This window comes from Saimiri boliviensis, chromosome 2 (assembly GCF_048565385.1).
Source record: "Saimiri boliviensis isolate mSaiBol1 chromosome 2, mSaiBol1.pri, whole genome shotgun sequence".
NCBI lineage: Eukaryota > Metazoa > Chordata > Mammalia > Primates > Cebidae > Saimiri > Saimiri boliviensis.
The window spans coordinates 138,604,523-138,615,153 of NC_133450.1; the positions used below are offsets into that span (position 1 = coordinate 138,604,523).

At 56.0% G+C, this 10,631-nt stretch overlaps 1 protein-coding gene across 5 annotated transcripts; it reads left to right on the plus strand.

Moving 5' to 3' along the window:
• Positions 1 to 48: 48 nt before the first annotated feature.
• Positions 49 to 8,053, plus strand: ENTR1 (endosome associated trafficking regulator 1). Of its 5 annotated transcripts, XM_010352171.3 has the most exons (10): positions 49 to 298; positions 387 to 536; positions 1,217 to 1,285; positions 2,029 to 2,141; positions 2,415 to 2,831; positions 3,900 to 3,973; positions 4,806 to 4,917; positions 5,343 to 5,405; positions 5,852 to 5,991; positions 6,754 to 8,053. In XM_010352171.3, exons 1-10 carry the CDS (start codon positions 229 to 231, stop codon positions 6,848 to 6,850), a joined length of 1,305 nt encoding a protein of 434 aa, XP_010350473.1. In that variant the 5' UTR covers positions 49 to 228; the 3' UTR covers positions 6,851 to 8,053. The 5 variants fall into 5 exon arrangements, with proteins under 5 accessions (XP_010350473.1, XP_010350474.1, XP_010350475.1 ...); XM_010352172.3 differs by lacking the exon at positions 5,343 to 5,405; XM_010352173.3 differs by lacking the exon at positions 1,217 to 1,285.
• Positions 8,054 to 10,631: the final 2,578 nt, after the last annotated feature.

Genomic DNA, 10,631 nt, shown 5'->3' on the forward strand with positions numbered 1-10,631 from the left:
CCGCTCCCGCCCGCGGCGCCCCGCCCCCTCAACGACGGCACTAGGCGTTCGGGCACGCGCTTCCGGCGCTCGGAGCGGAAGCGGCGGCCAGAGGCTCGGAGGAGCGGCGGCGGTGGCCGAGCGGCGGGAGAAGGGGGCAGGCAACGGGGGCCGCGGCCCGGGCGGAGCCAGGGCCATGGAGCTGCCGCTGCCGGGCTAGGCAGGTGCAGCCCCGCCGGGCGCGCGGCAATGTCGGGCTACCCGCGCCGCTCAGGCGCCACCCCGCTGTCCCGCGCCCGGAGCCTCGTCATTCCCGACGGTGAGCGGGGCGGGGACCGGGTCCCGCGGTCAGGGTGGGCGGCGGCCGCCCCGGCACGCAGTAAAGTCGCTGTTGTCGTTGCTTCCAGCTCCAGCGTTCTTTGAGCGCCGGTCTTGTCTCCCCCAGCTAGACTGTGAGCGCCCCCATGGCAGGGACCCGGACTCCCCCTTCTTCGGCATTCGGCCGGCCTTTATGTGCTATGTGCCCAGCCCGGTGCCGGCTTCCGTGGGAGACACAGGTGAGACACGAGGGCGCTGGCCCCGGGGACGCCTCCGGTTCCCGCGCCGCCTGTGGCACCTCCGCTGCGGCCGGAGTTCGTCCATTGACCCGACAGTGAGCACCGCGCTCAATGCACGCCAGGCACTCGGAATTCCAAGGCGGAGGAGTCCCGCTGCGAGGAGCTCACAGTCTGGTTGCGGGGAGACCGCCCCCCAGACAGACAGTTCTGATAGAGGATGGTCAGTGCCCAGGGAAGCACAGGAGCCCGCCCGCTTTCCTCGTGGAGCTAGAGTGGGGGTGTCTTCACCCACTGGGCGGTGATTGGAAACCCAGCTGGAGCAGTCCGTCTGCCTCCCCAGCTGGGCAGTGGCCAGGTCTGGTTCATCCCCGTTCTGCGCAGCAAGTGCTGCTGGGTGCCCAGGGTGTGAGGACATTCGGGAGTGACACGAGGCAGGAGGACACACTCTCCCCAGCTGGGCTTCAGAACCTACGGAGAGCCTCTTTCAGACCACAGACACCAGGGCCAGTCTGTGCGAGTCAGACCATCTCCAGGGTCACAGGTCTGGGGGCTTGTGTTTTTTAAAGTTCCCTAGGCTGTGAGAACCGCTGTAGTGGAGACTCCACGTGCAAAAAAAAAAAAAAAAGATGTGAGGTCATAAAGGCTTCCCACCATCATGGTGGGTGACTGTTTCTTTGCAGATTTTGGCTATGGAAAGGGGAAATGTTCTAAGCAAAGCCCGTCAGGAGCCCATCAGACACACTTTGGAGGTAGAGTAGTTCAGAAACCTTTTCTTCGTGTCTCCAACACAGTGCGAGGCACGTGTCTGGTGACGGGACTGTCGGTGTGACGGCATCTGTGGTCTATCTGGAGCCCCATAGAGGAGGCAGGGGTGGGATTTCAAGGGTTCAGTCTTGACCCTAGAATAGAAGCGAGGTGCACGGGCAGAAGAACCTGAGCAGGGGGGACGTCAGGGAGCAGAGAAGTCCCATCTCAGGGCTGGGAACCACAGGAGCCAGCTTTACATGGGTCTCACAGCTGGGAGGGCCACGTGTGGCTGCTTAGGTCCCTGTAGAGTGGGAAGGCAGGCATTATCCCTGTTACCTAGGTAGAAGAGTCGGGAAGGGGGTCGAGGAGCCCTGGCTTCCCCGCCTGGCAGCCCCTGAGGAGCTTTGAGCTCCCAGCACAGGTTGCACCGACACACTGAACTCCATGCATGCGTGCAGTGGAGCGTCCTGGGTCGCCTTACAGCTCCCCAGAGGGTTCTTGTGGGCAGCAGAGCGTGGGAGCAGGGGCTGAGGGGTGGAAGGAGATTTCAAATGCAGACACACGCCCATGTCACTGTCCACCTCCAGTCGCCTTCGTGATTCCCAGGGCTGCCTGAATCATGGGAGAAAGATTCACGTGGCTACCCCACCTCACATGTGGCCGGGCTCTGGAAAGAGGGAAACGGGAAGGTTCCCTTTCGACACTCTCCAGTAGCTTTATACATTTGTGACGTCTGTTGTTTCAGATGACAAATTTGAAGATCTTGAAGAGGCAAATCCATTCTCCTTTAAAGAGTTTCTAAAGACCAAGAACCTCGGCCTGTCAAAAGAGGACCCGGCCAGCAGAATTTATGCAAAGGTAAACCGACAGCGTTGTTGACGACGGCTTGAGACAGAAGCCGCCTCGTGTTTCCGGTCCGTTCTGGCCTGCAGCCGCCGTTGGAGGAGGCCGTGCGAGAGTGTGGCAGGGCAGGGCAGCGGCAGTGCTGGGAGTAGCCCTGGGCTCAGAAGCTGCTGGGCTCCTTCCAGTAGACGAGAAGGGGCCTTTCTCCACGTTCCGAGGCAGAACCCAGAGACGGGAAGGCGCGCGTGGCTTCTGAGTCAGAAGCATGGCCTCCGTTGTTTTTTTTAGGAAGCCGCGAGGCATTCACTGGGACTCGACCACAACTCCCCAACCTCCCAAACGGGGGGATATGGCTTGGAGTATCAACAGCCGTTTTTCGAAGACCCAACAGGGGCTGGTGACCTCCTGGATGAGGAGGAGGACGAGGACACCGGATGGAGTGGGGTCTACCTGCCGTCCGCCATGGAGCAGACTCACCCCAAGAGGGTCCCTGCCGGCGCATCGCCCTGCAGCACATACCTTTCCTTTCTCTCCACCCCGGCGGAGCTGGCAGGGCCTGAGTCTCTGCCCCCTTGGGCATTGAGTGACACTGATTCCCGAGTGTCTCCAACCTCTCCAGCAGGGAATCCTAGCGCAGACTTTGCAGCTCATGGAGAGTCTCTGGGGGACAGGCACCTACGGACGCTGCAGATCAGTTACGAAGCAGTAAGTGAGCTTTGCGGTGCCCTGGCACAGCGCCTGTCTGAGCGAGCTTCTCCGGAGAGAATCTGGAGCCGCCCTGCTTCCTGGGTGGCCTGGTTTGAGTCCCAGGACAAGATGAGTCGTGTAACAGCCTACTATCTACTGTTCACTTTCCCTTTGACTTTGCCTTTGGTTACACGTGGGAGTAGAACCGGCTAAAGAGGACTGGTGAGATAGAAGCCGTGGTTTGGATGCAGTTGAGCACTTAACGGGCTGTACCCTCTGGAAAGGCTGGCTCCAGCTGTCCGCTCAGGGACATCCTGCTAAGTATTCCAAGAGGAGGAACGTGTTTTAAAAATTATAATCACCTAAAAGGTGGTAAGCTCTGAGCAAAACAATTGTTTTTTTTTTTTGAGACAGTGTCTCACCCTGTTGCTCAAGCTGGAGTGCAATGGTGCAATCTCGGCTCACTGCAACCTCTGCCTCGCGGGTTCAAGTGATTCTCCTGCCTCAGCCTCCCGAGTAGCTGGGATTACAGGCATGCACTACCATGCCCAGCTAATTTTTGCATTTTTAGTGGAGACAGGGTTTCACCATGTTGGCCAGGCTGGTCTTGAAGTCCTGACCTCAGGTGATCCACTGCCTCAGCCTCCCTAAGTGCTGGGATTACAGGCGTGAGCTACCGAGCCCGGCCTCTGAGTAAAATGAACTGGCATCTGTGACTGCAGGTCTTTAAAAAGCTACGCCTCCACCCATGGTGTTCATTTGTAGTGTGCTAAAAAAAAAACAAGCAAAAAAAAAACAATTGTTTTGCTCAGAGCTTACCATCTTTTAGGTGATTATAATTTTTAAAACACGTTCCTCCTCTTAGAATACTTAGCAGGATGTCCCTGAGCGGACAACTGGAGCCAGCCTTTCCGGAGGGTACAGCCCGTTAAGTGCTCAACTGCATCCAATCCAGCGTCCAGTGTAGACGCTGCACTGACCCAGGCATCTCTGAGCATCAGGAGGCTCTAGAGTCAGACCACAGACGCGTACCCGCTTTTGAGTGAGACATGCCGACTTTCTAATAGGGATGTTCTTTCTCCACAGCTGAAAGATGAAAATTCTAAGCTGAGAAGGAAGCTGAATGAGGTTCAGAGCTTCTCTGAAGCTCAAACAGAAATGTATGTAAGCTTTCAGTTAGGAATGCAATTCACAACAGCTAACACATAGGGAAATCCGTTTTTTGTTTGTCTGTTTTTTGAGAAGGAGTTTTGTTCTCTTGCCCAGGCTGGAGTGCAGTGGCACGATCTCAGCTCACTGGAACATCCACCTCCTGGGTTCAAGCAATTCTTCTGCCTCAGCCCCCTGGGAAATCCATTTTTAGATGATGATGAAGTAATCAGAATCAAACCGGATCTGGCTTTTAGTGTATTAAAATGTTCAGCATGAAACACGTTTCCGTGTTCTGCGTAAAATTTTCTTTCTTTCTTTTGAGACCGGGTGTTGCTGTGTCACCCAGGCTCCAGTGCAGTGGTGCAGTCACGGCACACTGCAACTTTGACCTCCTCGGCTCCAGCAATCCTCCCATCTCAGCCTCCCAAGTAGCTGGGGCTACAGGCGTTCGCTACCACACCTGCCTAATTTTTAAATGTTATTTTTGTAGAGATAGAGTCTCACTGTGTTGCCCAGGCCAGTCTCAAATTCCTAGGCTCAAGCAATCCACCCGCTTCAGCCTCCTGAAAGACTGGAATTACAGATGTGAGCCACCGTGCCTGGCCAAGACAAAAAGCCACCAAACTCCTTAGTGGGGCAGCAGAGGTGTGAGAGCCCCTCCCTGCACGCCTGCCTCGTGGCTGGCTGCAGCTTCAGGCCTGAGGGTGCCGCCGCCCCCTTGTGCCTGAGGCCCATCTGTCACAGGCTCTTAGAGGGTTTTATTTGGCTATCGAGCTATCCTTTTGTAGTACTCTTTAAAGTGGCCACAGAAATTAACAACTCGTATTTTTCTTTAACAAGGGTGAGGACACTTGAGCGGAAATTAGAAGCAAAAATGATCAAGGAGGAAAGTGACTACCATGACCTGGAGTCCGTGGTTCAGCAGGTGGAGCAGAACCTGGAGCTGATGACCGTATGGGCGTCTTTCTCTGAATCGGGGCGAGCTGGGCGGGGCAGGAAAGCTCCCAAGAGAGTGCTGTTGTCCTCAGCAGCCGGGTGGGTGCTGTCCAGCCGGTGCAGACCGCCCTTGGGAGTGGGACTATGTGGCTCTCAGGGACCAGTGTCCCTTGGTGTGGCTGTCTCGCTGTTGTCTCAGCCGGCCTAGGAGGCCATCCGTAGGGAGTGGGGGTGGAGCACAGGCACTACACGGTGAGCCCCTCCCATGAGCTGTCTCAGAGTAGGGGCAGGACCGGGTGGGGCAGAGGCTGGGAAGGGCCACAGCCACAGTGGGTGGCCTCCTGGCCCCTGGCTTGGGCCCATGTCCTGTATGGATGTGAGGACGTCAGTGATGCCTTTTCCTGTTTTGTTTGTTTGTTTATTTGTTTTGTGTGGTAACAGAAACGAGCTATAAAGGCAGAAAACCATGTCATGAAACTGAAACAGGAAGTAAATTTGCTTCAGGTAATTAAAGGACCTCAGTGTTTTCCTTTGATTTGTGGAATCACATAGATAGGAATTCAGGAGGAAACATGTGAAAGACCTTCTGCTGGGATTTCCCCTGTGTCCAGGCAGATAAAGGACTTAAGACGGGGACAGTGGGGACAGCACCCACTTCCCATCGGGACCTGGAGCAGAGGGAGCGCTGGATCTCTGTTAAGAGTTTGGGATCTAGCATGGGGCGTCCACTGGCCGGAATCCCTGTTTCTGTAGTCGGGTGCTGGGTTTATACTGGAGTGAAGGGGAAGCTGTTAGGTCCCCAGTTCCAGAGGCAAGCCCCCAGTTAGGCCAGAGCACCCATCCTGAGTGTGCCCAGCCCCCATGGGGATGTCCCACCTCACCCCACGTGGTGCACTTTGAGCTGGATGGCCTCGGAGATGTGCTCCCCTCAGCCTTCACCTTCCCCCCAGGCACAGGTCTCCAACTTCCAGCGAGAGAACGAAGCTCTGCGGTGTGGCCAGGGCGCCAGCCTGACGGTGGTGAAGCAGAACGCTGACGTAGCTCTGCAGAACCTCCGCGGGGTCGTGAGCGGCGCACAGGCTTCCATCAAGTGAGTGCCTGGGGTGCCGGAAAGCCCGGCAGAGAACGAGATGGGATTGGAGTGGCCGTCAGTGGTTCTGGGTGGGGGTCCGGGCTGACAGAACCATGGCTGGCAGACCAGGGAACCGCAGGGAGGGGCGCGTGCTCAGTGGTCTCTTCGCTCTCTGGGTCACTGTGTGAGCAGACTGCGGGCTTTCTGACCTGCTGGACAGTGTCCGACCCCATCTGGGAGGTGCAGACAGTAAGACCACCCGGAACTGACTCCCAGCTCCGCCACCTGCGGACACTAAAGCTCTGAGCAAAGCGTGTAGAGGGAGTTTCCCTCCTGTTGAAAAAGCAAATTCCCAGAAGGCCCTCACTGCTGTGCCTGGCTGGGGACACGCCAGCCACCGTCACTGTGACAGTGGCGAGTGTCTCTACCCACTTGGCTGAGCTCTGCAGGGTGGTGTTGGCCCCCCCCCCCAGAGCACTTCCTGTGGACAGGGGAGCCCGTTCTCCTGTGAAGTCAGGTATGGGTCTCCTCACAGGAGGTCAAAACCTGTCGTTCTCTCCTGGAGCCCCCCCCTTTCTCCCCTCCCCCCTGAGCCCCTGCCCTCTCTCCCCGGAACCCCTCCCCTTTCTCCCCGGAACCCCTCCCCTTTCTCCCTCTTGGAACCCCTCCCCTTTTTCCCCCTTGGAACCCCTCCCTTCTCTCCCCCCCTTACCACCCCCATTGCTGTGAAGTAGCTGCTGAGTAGCCCTTGCCCGTCCTGATACCTGTGCTTGTTTTCAGGCAACTGGTTTCCGGAGCCGAGACGCTGAATCTTGTCATTGAAATCCTTAAATCTATAGACAGAATTTCTGAGATTAAAGAGGAGGAGGACTCTTGAGGACGCCTGGGTGTTTTTGGCGGGAAGCTCTGTGTATGCCCCAAGACCACCGCTTGTCTGAATGTGCAGTTGTGCCCTTAAATACGCAGTCTCCACCCAGAGTAAAGTGTTTGTCCTGAGCGAGGTTCCAGTGTCGTGCCCTTGGCCGGGTCTGGCCACCGCAGCGGGAACAGCCCCTGGCTGAGTTGCCCAGGAGTTTCTGTGCAGCCCTTCTTGGTGAAATCCCTGCAATTTTATAGATTCTAATGAGCTCTGGAAGACACTGTCATAAAAGCCAGTCATTTTAGGAAATTAGTAAACCCCAAAAGAGCAGTTCCGTCATCAGCGTTTTCCTTCTCATCCCTTAACAGCAGTCAATTGTAGGATAACTACAATTGATTGTCCTTGATTTCCTAAGCAGAAAAAACACTCAATGAGCCTCAGAGGTGGCTGCCTGGGCGGGGACCTGTGCCTTCCGCCGGCACTCAGGGCTCCCTCTGGCTCCCAGGTCACTCTTGCGGTCCCAGCGGGTGGTCTCTGCAGTCCTGGCCTGAGTGTGGAGGGGCCACTGTGTGGCTGCTGGTGTCCTCCTCCGGAACCCGGGGACCAAGGCCATGCATTCCGTGCTGTGAAGCTGTCTAAATGGGCCTCGTTGGCTGGGGGTGCTGATGAACATTTTCAAGCAGCATTTTGTACGATGAGGTTGAGAATTCGGGAATTTCAGGTGTGAGCAGAGCCTGCCCAGGTTTGTATGAGGTCCCAGCCGCCTTTCTGACTGCCTCCCACAGAGGGAAGGCCACACGCACTAAATGCCTTTTTAACTATTTTCCTGTAGTTTTTTTTGTTGTTTTTGTTTTTTGTGTTCTTTTTTAGATGGAGTTTCGCTCTTGTTACCCAGGCTGGAGTGCAATGGCGCGATCTCCGCTCACCGCAACCTCCGCCTCCTGGGTTCAGGCAATTCTCCTGCCTCAGCCTCCTGAGTAGCTGGGATTACAGGCACGTGCCATCATGCCCAGCTAATTTTTTGTATTTTTAGTGGAGACGGGGTTTCACCATGTTGACCAGGATGGTCTCGATCTCTTGACCTCGTGATCCACCCGCCTTGGCCTCCTAAAGTGTTGGGATTACAGGCTTGAGCTACCGCGCCCGGCCCAGATGTTTTTTTAACAAGTTTGTTTTCCCCTCCTGTTCCAGTTAATAGCTCTCAATAAATTCTGCAGTTGACCCCACTGTCTCTTCTCTGCTGACTTAGCCAGGCCTTGGAGAACCTCAGCCTTCCATAGCTCACCTGATCCTGCCCTGGCCGGTGCCTTCGCCGGCAGGTGCTCTCCAGATCCTCAGCCCTTGGGGTCGGGGCAGACTCAGACCGCGGCTGCCTGGGCCTGAGCACAGGGACTCACACATGATGGATGTGTCAGTCACACAGCTGCAGGTTTCAGAGTTGGACAGATTGGATTCCCGCGTTGGGTCATTCTTTCAGATCATGTGGTTGAATTTTCAAACAAGGCATCTGAACCACCAGACCCCTGGCCTCAGCCGCAGGTGAAGGTCAGAGCTTTCCAGGAGGCCCTGCAGAGCGGTCCTGCTGCCTAGCCCGTGTGTCTCCCGCTTCTGCCGGTCGGTGAAAGCAGGTTCTGGATTGTGCTGTCAGGGCTGACTTGAGATGGTGCTGTGGTTGGAAGGTGCCGGAGTCAGCTTCTGAGTGCGTGGGCAGCTCTGGGGGTGTGGGTGACCTCCACACGGGCCCGAGGAAGGAGAGCTGTGCAACCCCAGGCACAATGAGTGCCTGAAGAATATCTTAGTTTATGGTGTTATTACGCAGCTGTTTATATAATCCTGCATATGTAATTGTGTGTTATAGTCAGAGCAACTAATGCCTGAAGTGTAACTTCCTGCTTATATATGTTTAGCTTCTGTAGTCAGACTTAGTACTCCTATCTAGCACATTGAGTTCCATATAATCTTTCTCTATCGTCTATATAATCATACATACGTTCTATATAATCATGCAGTTATTGTAGTTGGAGCTGTATGGACACATTTGGTGCTGATTTATGTAATCCTTGTATATGACTATATAGTCGTCTGTAGTAGGAGGAATGCCTAGAGCAGTCACAGAACAGAAGCAGTACATGGGAAAACAGCCAGACCAGGATGAGAACCAGAGACCCAGGCAGTGGTGTCCCTGCCTGAAAGGACATACGCTGTATGGCAGGCTTGGAGCAGGAGGCTCGCTCCTGATAAAGGAGTTGTAGCACCTTGCATCCAGTTCCTGTGGAAAGTTGGCCTCGGGCCTGAGATCCCTAACCGAGGGAGAAGAACCCCTCTGGTGTGACCAGTCACAGAGGCTGTACACCCTATCAGTCTTTTCTCGCTTCTGTGACAGCTCAAATCATCCTCCCATAATTATCTTAAGAGCACAAGTCTGTCAGCTCCCACTGCATTGGCTTACGGTGTCCTTCTATTAGAAACACTTTGAAGTCTCCAGCCCCCAGATGAGAAGTGTTGCACACGACACCTGCTGCACACAGCCCACCTCCTTGCGTCGGTGACCTAATGGGGGTGGACCCCTTTTTTGTACGCAGCACAGCCCCGTACTGTGCACAGCCCACCTCTCTTCCCAGGTGACAATGGGGTGGCCCTCTCACCTGCTACTCACATGATTATGTATGTCCTACCATTAAGCCTATAGATGACCTCACCACCTTTCCCCCTGCCTTGTACCTAATAAATACAGATGCTTCTGGATGTTCGGGGCCTTGCCTGTCTGCTCATAGGTGGTGTGGTCCCCCGAGCCCAGCTGTCTTTTCCAGTCCTTCTGTGTCCTGTCGCTTTCCTTCCCGGATCCTGTGCCTCAGCACAGCTATGGGGGACACTCCACGACCCTATAAGGCTGAGGCCCTACGTGGGAGCCCTGTAGCAGCAGGATTGGGGCTTCCAGTGAAGATGCGTCATGCCACAGACCTTCCTGGGGGCCGTGTGAGAGAGAGCATTTTATGGGGTGAGGGTCACAAAGGCCAGATCACCAGCCGGGCCTCATCCACCAGATGCTCGTAAAGCAGGGTGGCCACTGGCCCTCATGCCAGCCAGCTCATGGAGCAGGTGGGGCCCAGGGGAGCAAGGGGGAGATGGGCACACCGGCTTTGCACACTCCTCTCTTTTGGTGTCTGTGTTTGAAGCGTTCTGTAGTAAGAAGTTTAAAAATACAACTCGCAGTGCTGTATTTAGTGGCTGCCTCTGCCTCCACATTTTCAGCCCTGCTTGGGCAGTTCCCAACGATGCAGGGACTGATACAGGACCTGGTGCTCGAGGAGTCTGTGGCCATCTGGTTCCGTCTTCTCCATCTGTTTCTTGCCAATCCTTAGCTCCCAGGCTGGCCTCACCTGGGCTTAGCCCTTCGACACCAAAAGCCCACCTCCTGGGTAGACGGGGCAACCCCCCTTCACAGTTCTCCAGCTGATGCCCCCAGCTCAGCTCGAAACCCAGGCTGGAGTGGGGCCCGGGCCTCAGGATGTCTCTGCAGCGCCTCTGGTGCTGCCAAGCTCTCGGGAGCCAGGAACTGTAGACCCTGGCCCAGCTCCCAGCTGAGTCAGCCCTGGCACGTTCCTGGAGGAATGAATACCCACTTAGGGGAGGGCCCCAGGGCAGGTTTCCAGGCCAGGACACCCCAGAGGGCCTGGAAGGTGTGCATAGGCGACCAGGGAAGCAAGTGAGTTCGGCGTGGTGCGGCCCCCGCCCCTTCTGGCCTCGGTCTCCTGCATGTGCCTGGAGATCGGCCTGGCCTGGGCATCCTGGGCATGCA

Bases quoted from the DNA above. Each gene is read 5' to 3' on its own strand.
- ENTR1 (XM_010352171.3), top strand. From the start codon at position 229: ATGTCGGGCTACCCGCGCCGCTCAGGCGCCACCCCGCTGTCCCGCGCC. The intron at 299-386 runs GTGAGCGGGGCG...CGTTGCTTCCAG, and splicing joins GAGCCTCGTCATTCCCGACG to CTCCAGCGTTCTTTGAGCGC. The intron at 2,832-3,899 runs GTAAGTGAGCTT...CTTTCTCCACAG, and splicing joins TGCAGATCAGTTACGAAGCA to CTGAAAGATGAAAATTCTAA.